The sequence below is a fragment of the Lepus europaeus genome, chromosome 1 (genome assembly GCF_033115175.1).
Source record: "Lepus europaeus isolate LE1 chromosome 1, mLepTim1.pri, whole genome shotgun sequence".
NCBI classification, from domain to species: Eukaryota; Metazoa; Chordata; class Mammalia; order Lagomorpha; family Leporidae; genus Lepus; species Lepus europaeus.
Window position 1 is genome coordinate 7,645,440 of NC_084827.1, and position 23,347 is coordinate 7,668,786.

General features: G+C 41.9%; 1 protein-coding gene across 1 annotated transcript in view; it reads right to left on the bottom strand.

Moving 5' to 3' along the window:
* Positions 1 to 22,995, bottom strand: part of LOC133761984 (small RNA 2'-O-methyltransferase-like) — a 43,145-nt gene extending 20,150 nt beyond the window's left edge. Inside the window, 2 exon segments of the mRNA XM_062195055.1 lie at positions 17,793 to 17,952; positions 22,843 to 22,995. Of these exon segments, the coding sequence (XP_062051039.1) occupies positions 17,793 to 17,952; positions 22,843 to 22,995 (313 nt within the window).
* Positions 22,996 to 23,347: the final 352 nt, after the last annotated feature.

Consider the following 23,347-nt stretch of genomic DNA (forward strand, 5'->3'; position numbering starts at 1 on the left):
GCATCACACACTGGATTGCCTGTGGTCAGTATGTGGTTCCAGCTCCTGAATCCTGCTCCTGCTATTGCAGACCCAGAAAAGCAGTAGTGATGCCCCTGCCAGCCAAATGGGAGACTAGTATTGGGTTTCTGGCCTCACATCTTTGGCCCTGGGGGGACTATTGCTGGCATCTCTGTATATGTCTTGCTGGACCTTTCTCTCAGATACACAAATAAATAAACTTTTAAAAATCAAATTTCTCATTATAAAAAGCAAGGCAGACTTCTTTATGTCAAATCCCTATCCACAAACTATCTTGGTGTAGCAATGCCTCATTTAGCATAAGGCTTTATAGCTGTCTCATTATTGCCAATGTGACAGTCTGTGCCAGCTTCCACCCATCCCATGGGCTCTAGTGATTTATGGCCATGGCTTCTACTTATCACTGCACTGTACTCATTGCCCTCACTATGGTTCTCAAATGAGTAATTTACCAGCTTAAGAAATGCTCGGCGCCGTCCTCGTCCAGCAAGAGACAGAGACCGAACACTTTGCACGGGGTTCCTTTATTGCTCGGCAAGCAGGAGATCCAGCTTCGATCTCTTCTGGGCAGGAACTTCCCTTACACCCGCGTAGCAAGGGTTTATATGCACAATACACGTCACAAATCAGGTGATAGGCTAGAAGCGCGGGGATAGGACAATCTCGTGGCAAGGCGGGAAGGAGCGAGCTAGAGCGGGAAATCTAAGGCGGGAAGGAGCGAGCAAGAGCGGGAACTCCCTGAGATGAGGAAGAACCCGGAAGCAGGGAGTCGGCGCCATCTTAGGGGCACGGTTCCTCCGGTCTGGTTCCCTACATCTCCCTCCTTTTGTTTTTGCACAAATCACATCCCCGACGGCCCTGGCTCATGAGGGCCGGGAGAATATTTACTAGGCAGAGAGTAGAGGTGCATACCCAGCGTGCTTGTGATCCGTTAGTTACGGAACTTCAAGGGCCTGGCCACAACCCCTGATGTCTCCGTTAGGGATCAGTTTTTATTCCCTTTTGCTGGGGCAGGCTGGGAATTGAACCTGCATGCATATGCATATGCTCTCCCAGGACCCCCGGAACCCCCGGGTGGACTCCTGCTGCAGTACCTTTGGTCTCGCATACCCAGTTTTCGCTCCCCGTCAGGGATGGGTGATACAGCCCAATGAATGAGAGGGGGAACAAGACAACTCGAGGAAGGTGTGTGCCTGATGGAGGCATTGTCCATATGTGAGGCGTGAGTAGGGATGGGGGGACGAGGGTTTTAATCGCTGGTATGGACCCGGTCATAAGTCATGCGAGCCAGCATGGCATATGCATCCGGATCACGGTGATGGAGAGCAGCATACGCTGCCGCGCGGAACTGATGTCTGACGCTCTCCAACTTGTTGTTGATGAAGGAGCTCACCCAGCGAAGTACACAGGGACGTCTCGTTGTTTTGTTGCAATTTGTCGTCCTGTGAGAGCGTGGTAATCTCGGTTATCTCGGGGGAGATGTCGTCCGTAGGTGATAGAGGTGTATCTTGTGGCGGCGGGGCTGTTTTTCTGACCAATCTTTCCGGTATCCAGAGAGGTTCTCTTCCAGATTCCTGTGGGAAGACACAGACCGCGCCTCGGTTCCAGCATAATACCGGATCCGGGCCGTACCACTTTCCCGTGAGGACATCTTTCCAACGGACATAGCCTCGTGAAGATGGCTCCTTTAACATGTGTCTCTCAGCGGGGGACATAGAATGATCTGTCAAATTCAAAAAGTTTATAGTAAACAGTGCAAGGGAGAGGCGCATTCGAGGGGTTTTGCCCGTGGCAATTCCCTCCTTTTGTTTTAAGAGAAAAGCCTTGAGGGTTCGATGAGCCCTTTCAATTATGGCCTGTCCCTGAGGGTTATAAGGGATTCCAGTTTTATGTTGTACCTGCATACGGGTGCAGAAATCTTGGAATGATTTACTTGTGTATGCAGGACCATTATCTGTTTTTAAAGTTTTTGGTTTGCCCCAGGCTGCCCATGCAGCAAGGCAGTGATTAATGACATGGGTGGTACGCTCACCCGTCTCCAGAGAAGCAAAAATTACTTGGGAACAGGTGTCAACTGACACATGAACATACTTTAAGGTCCCAAACTCGGATATGTGGGTGACATCCATCTGCCAGATATGTCCTGGTAGTAATCCTCGGGGATTAACCCCCACCGAAGGCACAGGGGTTAAAGTAGGGCATGCGGCACAATGGCGAACAATATCGCGAGCGGCAGCACGAGAAAGACCGAATTTGGCGGCAAGGGTTTTTGCGTTTACATGGAACTCTGAATGAAACTGGATAGCCTGCTCTTCTGGGGAAGAAAATTGGAGTATCCAAATGGGGCGTGTGGCTTGATCAGCTATAGCATTGCCTGTGGTCATGGGTCCAGGTAAGGAAGAATGAGCTCTAATATGAGTAATAAAGAAAGGAGCAGACCGATTCCAAATAGATTTTTGCAGGGTGAGGAAAACTGTCGCTACGGAGGATGAAGAATTGACTAGTCCTGCGGCCTCAAGGATAGACACAGAATTAACCACATAGCGTGAATCAGATACAATATTGACAGGTCCGGGGAAATCAGAGAAGACTTGGTTAACTATAAGAAGTTCAGTTACCTGGGGGGAGTTAGTAGCGAATTGGAATGTTTTTGGCACAGATCCTGAAACAACATATGCACCGACTCCTGTTTTAGAACCGTCGGTATACACTACTGGGGCTCCCTGTAAGGGCTTTTGGGATGTGGACTTTGGAAAAATAACTGGGTGAGACTGAACAAAGGTTAGCAAAGGATCAGAGGGTGTTCTGTTTGTAATAGTTGCGAAAGTGGAGCAGACTAAAACCGCCCAAGCATCAGTACAAGCGATTAGCACACGTACCTGTTCCATGGAATAGGGGACAACAATGGTGGATGGTTCGCGTCCAAAATGTTGGATAGCCCTCTGAATGGCTAGGAGAGTTATCTCCGCCACTGCCACGGGATAGTAACTAATAGATCTAGTAGATGACATTGAGGGATGGATCCAGAGGAGAGGCCCATCCTGCCATAGGACCGCGGTGGGCTGTTTAAGGGTGTCGAGGACCCAAAGAGTAAGGTCTCCCGCAGGGTCCCAACGTTTTAGGGCAGCTTTACTAAGGGCATCGTTGACAATTGACAGTGCTTGTTTGGCCTCAGAGGTGAAGGTTCGGGGGGAAGCAAGATCCGGGTCTCCTTTAAGTATATTAAAGAGGGGCTGCAATGCAGCATTAGGAATGTTAAGGTAGGGCCTAATCCAATTGATATCCCCTAAAAGTTTTTGTAAGTCATTTAGAGTGGAGATAGTATTGATTTTTATTTGAATTTTTTGAGGTCTAATTTGAGTAGGGGCGACTATAGCCCCAAGATAAGAAACTACAGACGACAATTGCACCTTATTAGGTGCAATATGCAGCCCTGTCCCTTCCAGCACTTGTTGGAGTGTACTGTATAAGGCCAGGAGCCTCTCTGCTGTGGGGGCTGCACACAGTAGGTCGTCCATATAATGTAGGCACCTGCAGTCGGAATATCGGTCTCTAAGAGGTTTTAGTACTTGGGCTACATAGACTTGACACATGGTGGGGCTATTAGTCATACCCTGAGGCAAGACTGTCCACTCCCAACGCTTGTCCGGTTGTTCCTGGTTTTGGGTGGGGACAGTAAAAGCAAAACGTGGGGTATCCTTTTTGTCCAATGGAATGGAAAAGAAACAATCCTTAAGATCTATTACAATAACAGGCCATTGGTTGGGAAGTGCCGAAAGCAGAGGAAGACCACGTTGCACAGGGCCCATAGGCTGCATCTGTGCGTTGACTGCCCTAAGATCATGTAAGAGTCTCCATTGACCTAATTTTTTGCGGATGGCAAAAATAGGTGTATTCCATGGAGAGGTGGATGGGATCAAATGACCAGCGTTGACCTGCTCCAAGACCAGAGTGTTGACTGCCTCCAGTTTCTCCTGAGATAGGGGCCACTGTGGAACCCAGACGGGTACGTCCGTTAGCCACGAGATGGGTAAAGGCTCCACTGGTTTAGGAGGCGAAACAGTGACCCCTAGGAAAAACCCAGGCCAACTTTACTTGGTCTTTGTTTTGGTTCAATGGGGGAAGGGTGGCCCTGGAGCTGGACACCGAGTCCCTTGCCTGGGACGTAACCCATATTTTGTAGCATAGATCGTACTGCAGGGGAAGTGGTGACCAAAGCAACATCCATTTCGGCCAGGACGTCTCTCCCCCAAAGGGAAATGGGTAGAGGTAAAATGAATGGAGAAAACTGTCCTCTATGACCCTCGCTATCCTGCCATGACAACAAGGCTGCACTGATTTTTGGGAAATGAGCAAAACCAAGTCCTTGCAAGGTTTGTTCCGCCACATTTGTAGGCCATGTACTAGGCCAGTCCTTTGTTGCTATAATGGATTTGTCGGCTCCTGTGTCTAAAAGTCCCTTAATGTCCTTGCCATTAATCTGCAACACTAAAGTGGGACGTTCATTTAAAAGCATATGTAAGCCGGTAAAATTAATGCCAGAGGACCCAAAGTTACCAGTGCCGCGAACGTGGTTTTTAGCTGGGATTAAAGAGTGAAGACTGGGCAGTAATAACATTTGTGCGATACGGTCTCCAGGATTGATTACTAAAGGTCCCTGAGGGGCCTGAACCATGATCTTTACTTTACCAGTGAAATCAGAGTCAACTACCCCGGGGATCACAGCTAGCCCTCGGAGGGCGGCGGAGGACCGACCCAACACTAATCCAACCGAATCCGGGGGCAGAGGACCGGAGCAGTCGCTCTCCACTAATTGTACCCCCATCTCCGGAGTTAAGAGGAGAGGGGAGGTGGCGCGGAGGTCCAGGCCTGCGGACCCGTGAGTGGCACGGGCTGAGGGTGCACTGGGTGTAGCGCAGACACGGGAGGTGGAACCTGAGAGTAGATTTGATTTTGGGGGCTCCTCGCTGGGTTGGGGAGCCCCCTCTGGCCGTTTTTTGGCCCCTGGGCGCTACCTGTAAGTGGGTTGCCATCGATATCGAAAGCAGAACGGCATACCTCTGCCCTATGAGGGCCCTTGCGGCAACGGCGACAAGGCTCTATGCCTGAAGGCTGTGCCGTGGAATACCCATGGCTGAGATTGGGGCAATCGCGTTTTCTGTGACCCGGTTGATGACATTGGAAGCAAAGTCCTGAAGATATGGGGGGTCGGGTCGATTTAGATTTTGGACTGTTTTCTTTGACTTTTGCCAGCATCGCAGCTAGGCCCGCATTAGTAAGTGGCCCACCGGTATCTCTGCAGTATTTTAACCAGGAGTCCAGAGATTTATGTCTATATTGTCGAAGAATGTTTTTGCACTCTTTATTAGCCTGCTCAAAAATAATTTGTTTGACCAGTGGCTGAACGTCAACCTCGGAAGGGAAAATACGCGACGCAGCCTCAAGTATGCGAGCGACAAAATCAGCGAAGGGTTCGGCCGTGCCCTGAACGATCTTGGTGAGGTGGCTAGCTGAGTCACTTGGATTGGACGCCTGCCTCCACGCACGTTGGGCACAGTTGGAAATTTGCCTGTATACTTGTCTAGGGAATTGGGTCTGGTCAGCCTGATAAGGTCCACGCCCTAAAAGCATATCAGCATTCCACGTAGGGTGGCCGTCCTCAGCATTTTCATCTGCCTGGTCATGACAGCACTCTGTATTCATAGATTGCCACAAAAGAAAGCCGCCTGGACTTAAACAGGCCCGAGCCAATTGGGTCCAGTCGCTAGGTGTTAAAATGGACTGGCCGACTGATTCAAGGAGTGACAATGTGAATGGGGCTGTGGGTCCATAGTCATGGACCGCAGCCTTAAGTTGTTTTAATACTGTCATGTCCAATGGTTCGTGCCGGGCCTCTCGCGTGCCCAAAGCCAAAACAGGGTAAGCCTGAGCGGGGGCAGCGGGAGCGCCAGTTCGCAACTGTTTCCAGGCTTGTTGATGAAACTGTCTGCCTGAAAAAGGTGGCACATTTGGGACGTTTAATGGCCATGGCGGCACGGGTGTTAGATGGGGCTGAGGCACGCCTACATGACCGCCAGTAGGAGGCGCTGCGTCTTTAATCTGATGGGCGGGCACGACATCGATAGGAGGAGCCGTAGGCACTAGAGGGCGTAAACAGGCATCTTTTAACTTTTGCCGCAGCTGCGCATACGTAGGAGGCGGGGATTTAGGATCGCCGTCCCCTTCCCCCTCAGACTCAGAGGAGGCGGAGCCACATTCGGAGCCTGAGGCCAGTGAGGAAGTCTGGCATCCCGTGTCCTTAAATTGTATGAGGTCCCGGGCGCCGTCCGAGCTCTGAGAACGAACTTCCTCGAGAGCCTCGCGAACCGCCGTAAGAGTCGGGCGGTCCGCTCCCACCGACCTCTCCTCTTGGAGGCACGCCCGCAGTAGTTCCCATAAGGGGAGAACAACGGGGTCGATATCGGGTTCCTGGGGATCGTTAACTGTGCGCCGGAGATCCTTTCCTAATTTCTCCCAAGACTCAAGAGTTATTTGGCCCTCGTGGGTGAGCCACGGCGCAAAGAAATCAACACTTCCAAGGAACCTGACAAGTGTGGTCTTAGAAACCTTAATCCCTTTGCTACGCAATAATGCTTTTAACGGATTAAGCAACATTGAATGGCTAGATGAATTTCCCATTTTCAGTTTAAAGCGGGAAGACACGTCCGCTATCTTATTTTCAGTTTAAAGCGGGGGAACAAGTCTGCTATTCTTTCAGTTTAAAGCGGGGAAACAAGTCTGCTATTCTTTCAGTTTAAAGCGGGGAAACAAGTCTGCTATTCTTTCAGTTTAAAGCGGGGAAACACGTCCGCTATCTTAGGGTGCGTCCACCCTCCAACCACGAGATATACCTCACTCGCGGGGCCCAGACGGTAAGACTGACCTCGCTTACCTTCTACTTACCGGGCAACGTAGAGGAAGTTCCCCGTACGGGCCACCAGCTGCTCGGCGCCGTCCTCGTCCAGCAAGAGACAGAGACCGAACACTTTGCACGGGGTTCCTTTATTGCTCGGCAAGCAGGAGATCCAGCTTCGATCTCTTCTGGGCAGGAACTTCCCTTACACCCGCGTAGCAAGGGTTTATATGCACAATACACGTCACAAATCAGGTGATAGGCTAGAAGCGCGGGGATAGGACAATCTCGTGGCAAGGCGGGAAGGAGCGAGCTAGAGCGGGAAATCTAAGGCGGGAAGGAGCGAGCAAGAGCGGGAACTCCCTGAGATGAGGAAGAACCCGGAAGCAGGGAGTCGGCGCCATCTTAGGGGCACGGTTCCTCCGGTCTGGTTCCCTACAAAGAAAGTAGGGACTGTTCGCTTTGGGATGGGGACATAGAGATGGTAGATGTGGATATGTGTTAATTTTGCTGGTCACTGTTTGGTATTAAGCATATTTGATGGTCTCAAATTTCTAAGATTAGGGGTGTTTTTTTTCATTCTGCATTGAAGAAGGATAGCTTTTAAATGGAATATAAGTGACGCTTTCAAATATATAGAAGTTATAAAATTCCTATGCATACTCTCTTCCAATAACATAACTATATAAGTATAGAGGACTTAAAGCTACAAAATAAGCATTATTTTGTTACAATAAGGATCATTAATATATCAGTGGTATTAGTTATGATATTTTCCACCCAGACATTCTTGGTTAATAAATGTTTTCTGATACATAAATATGAAATAAGTGGGTTATATAAGCCAAAATAGTATATCTGGTTATTGTGACTGTCCAATAGTCATGAATACCTAGTATCCAATTCCAATTCTATACAGAATACTGAATCATTATGACAAAAGGATAATCTTACACAAATATATACAACTTTTAAAAAGATTGCCAACCATAAAGATATAATGAAATCACCCTCAGTAGAATTTGCACTTTTAAAATGTTCATTTTTCTGAATATAAGTAAATATTGCCTCCTTGGTTTTAACTTTAAAATATTTGCTGTATCTTTCCATGAGGTGTTTGCTTGGAGATGGATGGAGTGTTCGTGTGTTGGGAGCCTGATCCTCACTGTGGTGGTATTTGGGGGGTGGTGTGGAGCCTTGAAGAGATGGGGCATAGTAGGAAGTCTTGGGTCATTGAGGCTGTAAGCTCCAGAAGAAATTACTGAGTTATTGTGAGCCCCTGGTTAGTCCTTGTTGTAAAGGGGAAAGCCGCATGAAAATATGCAGGTATTACGGTTAATCATGATGTAAGGAAAAGGTAAGCCTGGCCTCTCTCTAGTTGCTCTGGCTTCCAGTTCTGGCCATGTGAACTCTCCTCACACAACTCTTGCCACTACAGTGTCGTCCACCGTAAGACCCTCACTAGAGCTGGACCGAAGCTGGGACCATGTGCCTGAATCCTAGAATCATGCACTAACTAAACCCTCTTCCTTGCAAAGTAGTCATCCTCAGATATTTTATCATAGTAACAGACAACTGATGAATACCTATAGAAAACCATTGAAAACGCTTGCCTTTTCCATAGGGAAGAATAAAGTAAATGTATAATTTTCTTTACATTTGTTCCTTTCAAGAGTTATGGAATTTTTTTGTTTTCAGCATAATACACAAATATGCATTGGAAACCAAAAACAGATGTGGTATCAAGATAGAATGTCATTTGATGTTTTAGATGTGTCTCTTTCCCTCATTTAATTTTATTATACAATAATTAGGAATTATAAAGTAAGAATTTTACTCAGAAGATTGACATTCTGAGTTAATTGTATATAACAGAAAGGAAATATAATTTTTACTTTCAAAGTACTAGTAATACAAAGTACATAGTAGTTCTCTTCATTAGCTTCATAATTTTACTTCTAAAAATGGGGATGAGAGGAATGTGTAAGCAAGAAATTGAAATATCCAGGAAATTTAGGCTATAGGTGCTATGATATAAATTCTTATTTTAATTAGTATTTTATATATTTGAAAGGCAAAGAGAGAGATAATCTTAATGGTTGTCTCCCCAAATGCACATACCAGCTGAGTGTGGGTTGAAGTCAATCCCAGAAGCTAAACCTCAATCCAGGTCACCCACCTAGTTGGCAGGGACCCCATAGCTTGAGCCATCACCTGATGCTTCCCAGGCTGTGCATTAGCAGGCAACTGGGGTCAGAGTCAGAGCCAGAAATGGAACCCAGGCACTGCAATACAGAGTGCAGGTGTCCTAGCCCCGAGGATGAATGTTCGCTGCAGACTATGCTAACATAAACTCCCAGCATTATTTCCAAAGCACTGTTCACATGCATCTGTGACTGCGAGCTTTAGACTTGGAACCCCCCCATTTGCACATGGATTGTACTTTATGGAGAAAGTAAATATTATTGTATTAGAACAGTCAGTTGCTTCTGTAGTGTGGTATGAAATGTTTCAGGCTTGCTGGTGGAGCACAGACGTTCTGTATCAGCTTTTGCATTACAACAGCATGCAGCCCTGAGGTCTTATAGTCTTGACAGCAACTTTCCCTTCTTGATCACACAAGGTCTGCATGGTGTATTTGGGCTGGCAAGGTTCAGGTTCACTTGGCTTTTGTTCCATGGGCAGCTACTACTTGGGTCATGCAGTTTTCAGGTCAGCGAACAGGAGAGACCAAGAGGTTGAACCAAAGCCATCCCACTGGAGCGTCTGCTTAATCACAGCCAAAGGCATTGGCTGATTGTATTTACTGACTAAAGCATGTCACATGACTGGGCAAAAGTCAGTGGAGCCCAGTGATTGCTCCCTATGAGTGAACATGAATTCTCACACAATCATGGTTGGTTCTGTGTAATTCTCTTGCAGGAAAAGAGCCAATAAAAGGGAACTGTAATTCAGCCTACATCATTTACCATTGCCAAATTACACTGAACCAAATCCCAACCATAGATTTGGTGATTTTCCAATGGAAAAAAAAATTTGCACAGATACAATCCTTTTTCCTTGGAAAATTGCGCCTCCTTGTATGTGACCATCACTGACTAACATCAGACCTAATTTGATTTCCTGCTGCAAAATACTGCTTATTCTGGTTTTGGAAAATACCTGTGGTGACAGTAGGGAGAGCAGAACAGATGAGGGGAAATGGATACCTAAGAGATAATGGTGTGGCCTGCAAACATAATGTGTGTCAAGAATTGAGAAAATAAAAACAGATTTAGAAAACAAGCTTCGAGAACTGACATTGATAGACACCAGAGCAGGGAACATTTTTTTTTTTCTCCAAAATATTTACCCTTTCCCAAATTCAGAATTGTCCTGGTTAAGTTTTGTAATACCCATGCAGCTAGCTTCTGAAAAAGAAAGAAAACTAAAACACTTAAAAGCCAATAATAAAAATGTCAGTGGGATTAAAACATACCTATTCAAACCAAAAATATCATATTACAAGGTTTGAAATGTGACTGTAGTTTCGTATTCCTTGTTACATAGTAACGATAAAAATGAGAGCAAAGACCATAGCAGAAACACAGATTCCTGCCATTTACTGATTGCTTATTAAATGCTGCACTTTATACTGGAAGTTTTATGTGTAGTTCTCATTCCTCACAACAAATGTGAGGAAAGTCATTGTACCAAACTTACAGTTTTAGCAAAAGGTGTTTCTCTGTAGTCACCACAATACTCTAAATCCTGCAAGGTTGATGATTTTGTCCCAATCCAGCTAACTTCTTGCCTTCTCCTATGTGATTTGTATAACTTAAGTACAAACCCACAGAAGTCCTTGGCATTTCCTCATTACCCCGTACAATGCCATGCCTCCATGAGTCCATGAACATGGATTTCTCTGCTTGGAGTGACTTTTCTAGCTGAATCCCCCTCCCCCTAACCTGATCAATTACATTCCTTTTCTAAGATCAGTCATTAGGCCACCTGCTCTAGGATGGCATTCACAAGGCAATTCCATTCTCTTCTACGTTCTCAGACACTGTACACACTTCCTTGATCAATCGTATCCTCTGCTGGATTTTCTTGGATCTCCAAGTGGGAGATCCTTCCCCTTAAAGGATGTTGTTTCTTCCCACTTTATTTGCAATCCCAGCACTTGTTTTAACAAGAACTCAGTTGACTTGAAAGGAAATCCCAATTGTTAAACTGAATTGTTGCTGTATATTTTTTATATATGCCTTTAAAAGATGATTTGATCTACTGGATGTAATTATATGAGATGATGAGATATAATGATTCTGTTGACAATGATAATCACAAAAATAGCAGTATCAGAATTTTTTAAAATTTATTTTATTCACTTGAAAGGCAGAGTTACACAGGGAAAGGCAGAGAGAGGAAAGAGATCTTCCATCTGCTAGTTCACTCCCCAAAAGGCAGCAATGGCCAGAGCTGGGCCAGGTAGAAGCCAGGAGCCAGAAGCTTCTTCAGGGTCTCCCACACAGGTGCAGGGGCACAAGCACTTGGGTCATCCTCCACTGCTTTCCCCAGGCACAATATCAGGGAGGTGGAGAGGAAGTGGAGCAGCCAAGAATGAACTGGTACCCATACTGGATGTTGGCACCGCAGGCAGCACCTTTACCCACTATGCCACAATGAAGGCCCCTACCAGAATATTTTTAAAAGTGGAAATATTAACACATTCAGAACATATTATTCCTTTTTATTCATGTACATGACATATTTTCAAGGAGAATTGGATGAATACATTTGCATTTTACCTTTTTTATAATATGAAATTAAATCAGAGTTTTTATCTGTTAAAATCAAGCATCTGTCTCTGAGACCTGCAGCTGTTTTTGTCACAGGGAAGATATTTGCATGTCTTTTGTTTGTTAATAAATTGTACTTGAAATATTTTACAATGAAAACCATAATGTATAAAGAGATATTTCTGTTGTACTGAAGAAAATAATCATCTTTATCAACCCTATAAAATAGCCAGAATTATTTTACAGAAAAAAAAAAAACCTTGTAATTTGAATAGTGATTGTATGTGTAGGGGAACGGTACCTAAAAATATCTAAAGAGCCATTGAACCTAAAGATATATCTGAAATTCTGTGTCTCAATTGGAGAGAATGCTGAGAAGCAAAGTGACTGTCTGTTGAACATTCTCAAAATAGGCGTTCTGAGTAATTCAAGGAAATAAAATAGTTCTTTTAAAAAATTGATTAATTTGAAAGGCAAGTGACAGAGAGAAAGAGGAGGGGGGAGAGAGAGAGATTTTCCGTCTGCTGGATTACTCTCCAGATGGCCACAACAGAAGCTGGGAGCCTGCTACTCCACCTGGGCCTCCCATGTGGGTGGCTGGGACCCTAGTAGTTGGGCCACTTGTCTGTTGGCTTCCCTAGCACATTAGCAGGGAGCTGGGTGGGAAACAGAGCAAGCACTTACAAGGGTTGTCAACATTGCAAGCAGTGGCACCGCTATGCCACAATACCTTCCCCTGTAAAACAACTCATTTCCCTCAAAGTTTGGAAAGAGATTGAATTATTTGTTTTCGGTGTATAAACTTAAAACATTTCCTATAATAGTTTTTATTCAGTAATAGTGAGCAGTCATCACTGAATTGTTGTTTCTCACAGGCTATGTTTAAGTGTTATAGGAAAAAAAAAAAAACAACTATTCTGCAAGTATAGTGGATCATTTTATGAGAAAATTCTCCAGTCTGACAAGTTCTCTCATGGTCTTCATCATGGAGGAGGACTTTCAAAATTGTCTCCCTTTTTATAGCAGGGTAAGGTAGATTTGTTTCTCTTTGAAATACTTTATATAGTTACAGAAGAGTTGCAAATATGCTACAGAGAGTTCCCTTACATTCCCAGTGCCCCTAATGTTAACACTGGATGCAACCATGGATGTTTAGCTAAACTATGAAATTAAAATAGTTGAGTAAAAAAATAGACTTTTTTCAGATTTGGCCAGTTTTCTACTAATGTCCTTTTTTATTCTTGTTCTAGAATTCACTAAATTTCATTTAGCTATCAAATCTCTATAATTTCTTCCAATTTGGCACACTTTCTTTTTTTAAAGATTTATTCATTTATTGGGAAGTCAGGAGAGAGAACTTCCATCAGCTGGTTCACTCCCCAAATGGCTACAACAGGAGCTTCTTCCAGGTCTCTCACGTGGGTAGCAGGGAGCTGGGTCAGAAGTGGAGCTGCTGGGACATGAACCAGAGCTCCCATGGGATGGTGCATCATAGGCAGCAGATTTGCGCCCTGTGCTACAACATGAGTGCTAGCACAGTTTCTAAGTTTACCTGTTTTTCATGGCATTTCGAGTATACTTTTGTTATATGTCCTTGAATTTGAGTCTGTTTGATATTTTACTCTTAGCCTGAGTATATGGAATTTATGCCACAGATTACATGACACCAGCTTGAACTTTTACTGTTGATATTATCCTTGATCATTCAATAAAGAAATGTCTGCCAGCTTGTCTCCATGATAAAGTTACCATTTTCCTGTCCATACTCTTATTTGTTAGAGGCAAATCTCTCCATCCAGGCCATACAATGGAAAAATCAAGTAGCTATGCCTACTCAAGGAAGGAATATCAATAAATAAGTATATATGAATATATATATAGTTATAGTTATATATATAAGCATACACGTATATATAACTTCATAGTAATTAATAAATACTTAAATGGAGAGGAGAAACACTGAGCTTTTGGAAGTATCTTATTACTAAAGGATGAATTGGAAATAATTTAAAAGTTATATACACAGCACAGTGTGAAACAATGTATTGGCTTTCAATAAAGAAAAACCTCTAGTCAAGAAAACAAAACAGTTAAGGATATAAATAAACAAAAGCACAAAACTTTCAGATTACTAATTTTAAAACAGCAACCAGCAAAGCTGCCTACTACATGTTAATATCAATAAAATACCAGTTAAAAATATCAGAAAATAAACAAGGAAATAACTTGAGATATCTCAAGGAACATTCTTCTATGTACAATATCCCATGCCTTCCATGAAACAGCAATATACATATTTCCTCAATTTACAACGGAAAAAAGTGGGATCTGAAGTGTTAAATAAAATGTGTAAAGTCAAGCAAGAATTAAGGAAAAAGCTAAAATTTTACTCCCCACTCCTCACATCCAGAAACCCCTAAGGCACCATGGGATTCTCTTAAAGCAGACTGTGGAGAATGTGTTCCCAAAATGATATTCGTGGGGTTGTTTAATAACTGGGAAACATTCATCCAAAATGTTTCAAAGTATATATTCAGTTTGTTACCTTTTAGTATTTCACTTGTATTTGCAAGGGCCCACTTAAATAAATTTATCCTCTCGTTAACTGCAGTTGCATTTAGCCCACATTCAATAGTTGATTCCTTTAGTTTTTCCAATAAACAACTGAAAAAAACTGCTTCTGTGTTCAGACTTCTTGCTAGAAATATTTTGCTGCATGGATATGAAGGGAGGAGTGTAACAAAGATACAAAGATATCCTGTGCAACCCGATGGTCATACAGAGAGGCAGAAATGACTGGGAACAGAACCCAGATGCAGAAGATGGTAGAAACAAATATGGCTGTTTGCTAGGTCTCAGCCTCTCTTTTCCCATCTGAGTGTCTGCTCCATCACCCTACTTCTGCTGATAAAAAAAAAAACCCTCTGTAGTTCACCAGGCCCTAACATGTCTATTCTAAGTATACCCAAGTGCTTCTAATTCCCCAGCTTCGAAAACTGCCACATAATTAGTGTTTTATAGGGTTAAGGTCTCTTGATGAACTTCTAGAGAGAGAGACCATGGCTGACCCTGGTGGGTTACAGGATGGTGCTTTGTTCTGTGAGCAGAGAGGAGCATGACAACAGAGTGGAGCCATGGACGATGGGGTCTAAGATGGTAGCCTGGGCCAGTGCTTTCACACTGCAGTCGGCAGCAGAATCGCCTGAGCTTGTGCATGGCCATGGATTTCTAACAAGTGCTCCAGCGTTGGTCACCTTGCTGATCCAGGGACCACATTGAGAGGCATTAATTGCAGGTACGAGACCATAACAGTTCTAAGCAAGAGAGCAAGTACTCCAGCAATGTGGTAAGTACATGCTGTTTTTTCAAAAAATAGTTACTTAATAATGAAATACTAGATTCTAAATATATATACATAGATTATAGATATACATATAGATAGATATACCTGGGTTCTAAACCCCATAACTATTACATATTTTTGAAACAGAAATACAATATACATAAACAAATCACTATTTTATTGAGTTATGTACAAAAAGAACAATCAAATTTCAGGAAAATATAACAGTGTATGTTTTATGTTATTCATTTGCCTGAATATTTGTACTTGCCATATGGGCAATGTTGAAAGTAAAGATAAAATAACTAAGCATTGGTGTTTTGAGATTTTCTTGTTTACTGAGATTTTTCTTTATAAATAAGGATTGCATATCAATGTAGTTTTCTACCAAGGATAAATTTGACTTGCTACCTTTTCAAGGGTCAGAACATTTTGAGAGGAATAAACTCTCTAAACTCTTCTACCTAAAATCCAGTCCAACAGTATCAGTTTCCAGACTCATGAAGGTAAAGGAAATCAATCCCTAAGACTGGTTATTTTGTATAAAACTGCTACTCCCTCTGGAATGACTTCTTTTCCTTAGGCACAAAAATTCAGATAATGTTTTGTTAACATGAACACGGATATGTAGTTAAAATTACAAATAAAATGTACTTCATTACTTTAAAATGGTTACTGTGATTAATAGTTAACAAATCATGGATAACCTATTTTTGTCACTCCAAAATGCAATATCAATGGAAAAGTCCTCAAAATTTGAGAACTGGGCTCTGATCTCAGCTGCTCTCATTTGAGTCCTTTTGTGTCAGATTTCTATTCTTGCTATACATAAATACAACTGCAATGAATAATGTAGAATCTACTAAAGTTTTATGAAGAGATGAAGACAGAGAATACACCACACATTGCAGAAGTGCTTCTTAAATTTCCCTGTTACCTACATAGGGTCATTATGAAAATTTTCTTCCTTAAGCCAGCTACTCCATCATTCCCCTGACAACATCATCTAAACATTTCTAGCATATTTGATTCCTTTTCTCCTCAACACAGACAATCAAAATCTCATTACTTGCATATTGTACTCTGTGAAACTTCAACCTACCTGAACAGTTTTGAAAACAAAACTCAGTCTGTATGTGAATACTATTCTGTTGAAGCACCTGAGAAAAGTTAACACATCTTTTTACAAACAAAATAAATAGTATGTTTCAGTTTGAAATTGAATCCTATAAGACTTATTTAGCTTCAAAGTTTTGGAACAGATTTTATGCTGAAATTTATTTTAAACCTATGATTCAATGAGTAGGGAAAAAAATAAAGTTGGGCTAATCCTTAAGCGAGTACCTCTGAGGGTCTGAAAGAATTTTCAAATATTTTGCACCACAAGTTGCAAGAAAAGCTCTCCCTGTGGGCGTTGCTGCTATATTTTATTGTGCTGCTTGGAACATGTGGACAGGTGAGCCCTGGAAGGTGAGAATTTCCACAGAGGTCCTTTTCTGTCTTGCCCCTCAATTGATCCATTTCATCTCTTCAGCCCTTGAGCTCAGTCACCAACTTAGCTTTTGCACACACGATGATAAACTCAGACTGCCCATTAAACAGATACTAGTCCATGAGAACAATCCCCACTTGCTTTGTTCACCAGTTTCAAACAGCTGTTGTGGAAGCCCTCAGAACTTCAGCCTATCCCTTTGTTAGCCTTCTATAAAATTCTTACTTCTCCACCCCAGATGCAGGAGAGCACTACTGGGAATCTTTGCTTACCTGGCAGTTTTGAAAAGAGGCCTTTGTTAACAGTAGTACTCTGCATGATTTCCCCCAAGAAGCCTCCAGGAAATCCAATTGAGCAAAAGTGATAGTTTTGTGTGCTATTCAAGATACAAAAAGCAAAGTTCAATTTCTTCTTTGCCAATGTATGTAATATTTTTCCAATATATACAATATCGTAATTCCCATTATAATAGCAAGCAAACAAGCAAGCCAACAAGGAAGGAAACACTACATCAGTGATTATTCTTATGTAAAATTTTACCCAACAGCAAAAAGATTTGCTAGTGGTAACTACTATTGAAACAACTTCATAATAAATAGAAAATTCATTGCAAACAGCATGAAAATAAGGGAAGATTATATTAAAATGGCATTATATTTTAGTACTCATAATAAATATAAAAGCAAGTTTTCTACATCATTTAGTAAATTGTTTACATTTAGAAAAACTCAGTATCAATTAAGAGCAAGACATAGACTTATAAATGCACAATAAATACTTGGGAATATAGGTGGAAAACACTTTAATTATCCCATTCTTAAGATTTTAAGAATAGTTGTGTGGAGGCCGACACTGTGGCACAGTGGTTAAAGCTCTGGCCTGAGGCGGCAGCATTCCATATGGACGCCAGTTCTAGTCCCAGCTGCTCCTCTTCAGATCCAGCTCTCTGCTATGGCCTGGGAAAGCAGTAGAAGATGGCGCAAGTGTTTGGGCCTCTGCACCCACGTGGGAGACCCAGAAAAAGCTCCTGGCTCCTGGCTTTAGATCAGCGCAGCTCCAGCCCTTGCAGCCATCTGGAGAGTGAACCAGCAGATGGAAGACCTGTCTCTCTCTGCCTCTCTCTGTAATTCTGTCTTTCAAATAAATAAAATAAACTTTAAAAAAAGAAAAAATAAAAGAATAGTTGTGTAACTCTCCATCACACAATGCTGAAAATTCATTGAACTTCCTCATTAGAAAAAGGAATCTGGGTATCTTCATTCTTACCTTCGTCTCTGCCAGGGACACTGCATGTTGCTGGCAGTCTGGTCCCAACACTTCTGTGCATGCATTTCCCTTTGTCTTCACATGTTGAACTAGATTGGATGTAGAAACCAACTCCTTCCCAAAGATTCACAAAATGCCACTCAAATAAGATCAATACAGGCTTGGGGAAAAGCATAAATGCACATTTCTATGTAAACAACTTAAGGTTGAATTATAATTAAAATCTACTTATTTAACAGAATCCTTCCTCTCTTCTGACTTGAATCTGCTGTTTTCTCTTACTTTAATCTCATTTTTATTTCATTTCTTCTCTTCTTCATCCTAACCTCTCAGCAAGAAAAAAATAAAAGTATCAGAAAAGCATAATCTCAGGTTTTTGTATCAGAGCATCTCAGCTGTTCTAACATCATAGCAAGTCAGACCATATATTTTCAGGGGAAACACAGAACTTATAATTGGTAAAAGGCTAACCTCTTAATTATTTAGATAAAAATTCAGTTTCTACAGATTCCTAGAGTTTGCAGACAAAGCAAGATATGACCCATTTTTCTCGTTTGAATAGAGAAAAGAAAAATCAGGACTGAAGGCAGGGATACAGGGTTACTGAAGGTTAGGAATCATCTGTGAAATAATATTTGTAAAGATAATTAAAGAGAGATGAAGACAGACATGTAACAGAAAATAATTAAGTGAGAAGAGGGGAATCTCAGTGTTGACCCACATTTAAAAGATGGGGAAATAAGTTGAAATCAGAGAAATTAAGTGAAAAGTAATATGATGGTTGTATGGGTTAGATGCAATATATAAATTTGGGAGACTATAGCAATGAAGTCATTGCTGATGGCACAGAGCCAGAGGGAAGGCTCATCGTGCTCTACCCTTGGCACAATGGCTGCCACCTGTAGGACATGAGGACTTCCCTAATGAATTAATTTTCCCCTAAAGGCACAGAATCAAGCATCAATTAATGTGAAAGCTGTTTCCCTTTGGGAAGTGTCACTGCAAGGCAAACAAATAAAACTTTTCAAGATTACCGCAATAAACAATTGTGAGTCACTACGAATAATGCTATTATTGAGGAATAGAAATTGGTCTATACAGTAAAACTGGTGTGTGTGTGTGTGTGCGTGTGTGTGTGTGTTTGCTTTTGTTTTTGCATTCTCCAACATTCATCAGTTTGATAGTGGGAAAAGTAATGATGGGAGTAACCCAAGCTTTAACACTGGCATGAGAGATGTAGGGATTGCACCTCCAATAATATAGGGAAGAACAACAAGTGAAGTTGCAAAGCAGCAGAGACGAATCAGGAGAGGTTGACATTTCCGAGCAGTCAGTTATTGATGACACGTTGACTGTGAGAGAGATGATTGTTGGGACAACAAAGGAGAGTGGAGATATTCTGAGCAGGTAGATTACAAAACACAGTGATTCAAATGCATTTGCCAAATGACTTAGCTGCTGGAAATGCTGTTCTGGTCCTTCTGTCAGAGAGATGGTAAAGGCCTATAGTCCATCCATCTCAGAGGAGTCTACATGAGTAAGCACACTCATTATGAGGTTAAACAGCACATGATGGCTGTTAATCTTAACACCTACAGGCTGAAAGGGGAAAATACCAGACTGCAAAACTGTGATGGCTGGATTGAAAGTGAATGCAGTGTATATCCAGAAAAGATAAATTACAAAACTAACTTCTTTAAAAATGTGTTAGTGTAGGGCCATTGTTGTGATGCAGTGTGTTGAGACACCACCTGCTGGTATCCCGTGTAAGTGCCAACGTGAGTCTTGGCTGTTCTACTTGTGATCCAACTGCCTGCTAATGCACTGGGGAAAGAGGAAGAAGATGACCCACTGCTACTCGTGTAGGAGAAGCAGATGGAATTCCAGGTTTCTGGCCCTCTTCAGGTATCACCAGGTTATAGTGATTTGCAGATCAAGGCAGTACAAACTAAGTGCTAAGAAGTAGTGCCAGTAATGTCCTCACCGACAGTCATGGGTGCTGCTTCTTTGAGTGATTCGGACTTCCTAGCCTTTCATCATTTCTTCTGATTTCTGATCTGGCGTTTGAAAGTACCCAGCAGGTTCTATCAGCTAAGACAATTAGCTCCCAGGAAATTTATTTTCTGTTGAGTGCTTCCAAGTTAGTTCCTGTTGCTTTCAACTTAAAACCTTGACAAGCACAGTAGATCAGATATAGTTTGGAACCGTAACTTCATAACTTGTTTTTCATTTTTTCAATGAAATTTAACTTTGGAGGAGACTAATGTTCCCTGTCTCTTCAAAAATTGTTTTTGTTGTAAGCTCTATTCATAAGTGAGTTGTAATGTGAAAGAAGAAAAAGGATTTTAAATTGCTTCCTGCAGCAGAATGTGGAGCATTAAGACTTCTAAGCAGAGACAGCAAAACAATAGAAAGAAAAGTCTTCTCTAAAGAAAGTCTGATGATATGAAAAATATATATCCTGATTATAAATGGCACATATGACAAAAAGATGTGACCGGAAGAAAAATAATTTATTTGCTCAGGTAACAATATGCCCCCAGCCCAATGTGCCCAGGTATGCACCCTAGCCTAAAGAAGCTGCCACATTGTTGGATGTTTTTCCCATTTGAGTGTAAGTTATATTCAATATAAGATATTTTCACATGCTTTAATGTAATGTAAAGTGACAGGTGTTTGGATAATTAAAGCAAAATTAGAGAAACCTGAGCAAATAGACTTGGGGAGTTTGGGGAGGGAAGGTGAAGAGAAGGAGATCGGGAAACGTGGGGAAGTGTCCATGTTCAGTAGAGATTTCTTAGGGGGAAGTGCTCACCATTCTTTGATGCAACCCTCCCTTCATTTGCTCATCAAATGGGCATTTAAACCTCCACTGGTCATAACGGTTTGCAGGAGACATTTAGATAACAGGTAATACTATAAAGCTCTGAAGTTCACCCTAAGTGGTGCCAAGGGTGAAGAGAGAAGTAATCAATTGTAGCCCAATTAAATCTGACCATAGGTTATTTCCATATATAAGTGTTCTCTGTGTGCATTAGAACTGCTTAATATGTTAATTGAAAGAAAACCTTAAATCCTAGATACTACAGAATATCAAATGTCATCATTATAGTCTGAATGTTTGTGCCTTCCCTCCATCCCCATTAATATCTTGAAATTCTAAACTGCAAGACAATGGTATGAGGAAGTGCGGCCATTGAGGGGTAACTAGATCATGGATATCATTTGGTGTAATTATTTAAGGGCCTACAGAGAGTTTCTTGCCTTTTCTGAAATGTGAGGACATAGGAAAATGGTGCCATTTGTGAACCACCAAGTCTTCAGACACTGAGTCTGTGTGCATCCTAGTTTCCAGAAATGTGAGAAATTTGTATTATGTGCAGTAAGAGACCCAATCTATGGCATTAAAAAATACTACCCTGAATAGATGAAGACAACTATGAATATTTAAAACCTCTAAAACATATATTCCATAGATATCAAAATGTTGAAAAGCTTTGATAGAAGTTCCAAATTGCCACATATAATGTGATTTTTCATTTTATTTACACACATATATGCAAGGATCTCAGCGTAACAATGTGAGAAAACAATGCCTGCCTTCACAGAGATGGCTAAAATGAGAATGTGTGTAATTTCTAAACATGGTGATGATAAATATTCTTCACGATACCTCGTGGAAAATACATTTTTCTTTGTTCTTTAACATATTAATATTGTAACGTGCTCCAGGCTCCAGCTACCCACAAGACCAGACTCAATCCAGTACGGGGGACTGCCTAACTCAGCCTATTGTTTAATAAATATCCAGAAAGTCTTTGTGGTATCCAGAAAACAGGATAGCTCTGACTCTGTTGCTGTGATGTTTACCTGCTACAAGCTGATATTGCTAAGGCTGTCCTCTGCCATCTACTGAAATCCTAATCCCACAGGAAGAACTTATCAAGACCGATTCCATGGTCATCATGTAATCAGTTAACTAGCCTATTGGTAATTACTACCAGTCGGACAAATAGACCTTCAACATGCACAGTTTTTAAAAGCAAACAGCAGAATCAAGAAAGGACCTGGGCCTACTCGTGACCTGGGAGGCATGGCTCTGTATTCCTCAGGGTGAATGATCTCCTATCTTTAACCTCTCTCCCTCTGAGACTCTTGCTTTCTCTGTCGGGATCTATTTTTTTCCATTTTGCCTCTGAAATAACCCCTGAGTGGACGAGGTCTATTTTTTGAGACAGCAACCCAAGGACACCCAGAGGAAGAACGCTCAAGAGCATGACAGTTCATTATGTTCCTTTCTTGGAATAGAACTAAGGAAAAAAATAGCTCACATCTTTCAGTGGGGAACAAAAGACAAATTAGCATTGTGCCATATTACCTGGTAGCACATGTACTATTTGTATGGACTATTTTAGTTGACTGATTGGTCGAAACTGTCACAAGAGGAAGATAGTTCAACAAGTGCATATCTTCTGGGGGTGAAACTCAAGTTGAGATAACGCTGGAAAGAACTGATGTGTAACTCCAAAAGGGATGTGAGAGGATGATGTAATTTAAAAGCATTGCTTATCTGGTGATCAGTTTTCAAGCTATAACAGAGACTTGTAATAGCTGGCAAAAGAGTATCCCACTGAGGACAGCAACAGAATGTGTTGGGGAAAATTAGAATGAGGTTGTATTCTACAAGAAGACTAACAGCATAGAAACCAATTATTGGTTATGCTAACACCTGCGAAAAAGAGGTAGCAAATGAATATCTTAAAACTTTGAAATATTAATCAAAGAAATGACTTATTTTGTTTTGAGAAAAGGTTTATAAATTAATTTACGTAATTCGTAGAAGAAAAAAAAACACTGAAATGATTTTGTAATTTAGTCTTGAAGTCTTTGCGTTGGGATTAAGAATTGAGGAGGATAAATTCATTCTTTAAATAACAGTTAAAAGAGCATACACATTTTGACAATAGCTCAAATAAATGTAAGCATCATTCATTCCAAGTAAGTCTGTGTACACATCCCAGCGGTGGCACTTGATGGTTCAGGGAGTTACCATTTGTTGCTTGTATGCATGGGATGACAATTCCTTAGCTGAAGGATGTGAGGCAACTGGCCTGACCGACCGTGACGGCAGCTTCTGTGTCATTGCAGACCTTCCTCGGGCAAGTTCCCTGTGCCTTTCACACTCTCCAGTTTCTAATGTCATAGTCTTTTTATGTAGTAAAAGACGGGGCTCAAAGCAACTCAGCTATTCTACCTTTGCATTTGTCTCCTCTTTCAGTGTGCCTCACTGCTGTCTTCTTCCAAGCTTGCATTTCACCCTTCCTTGGACCGTTTTGAGAGTCTTCTCACTGGACTTTCCTGTCTCAGTCTGCACATTACTAGCTCTAAAGAGGTTGCTGTAGAGATCTCTTTCAAATTAGGAATCCGATCATGGTATTTTTCTCTCCCATTGTCTACAGAATAAACTAAGTCTTCTGTTTAATGTGCATGGCCCTGTATATTCTACAGTAATGCTCCTTGTCCCTGGCACTTAGCACTGTACTTAACCCATATAC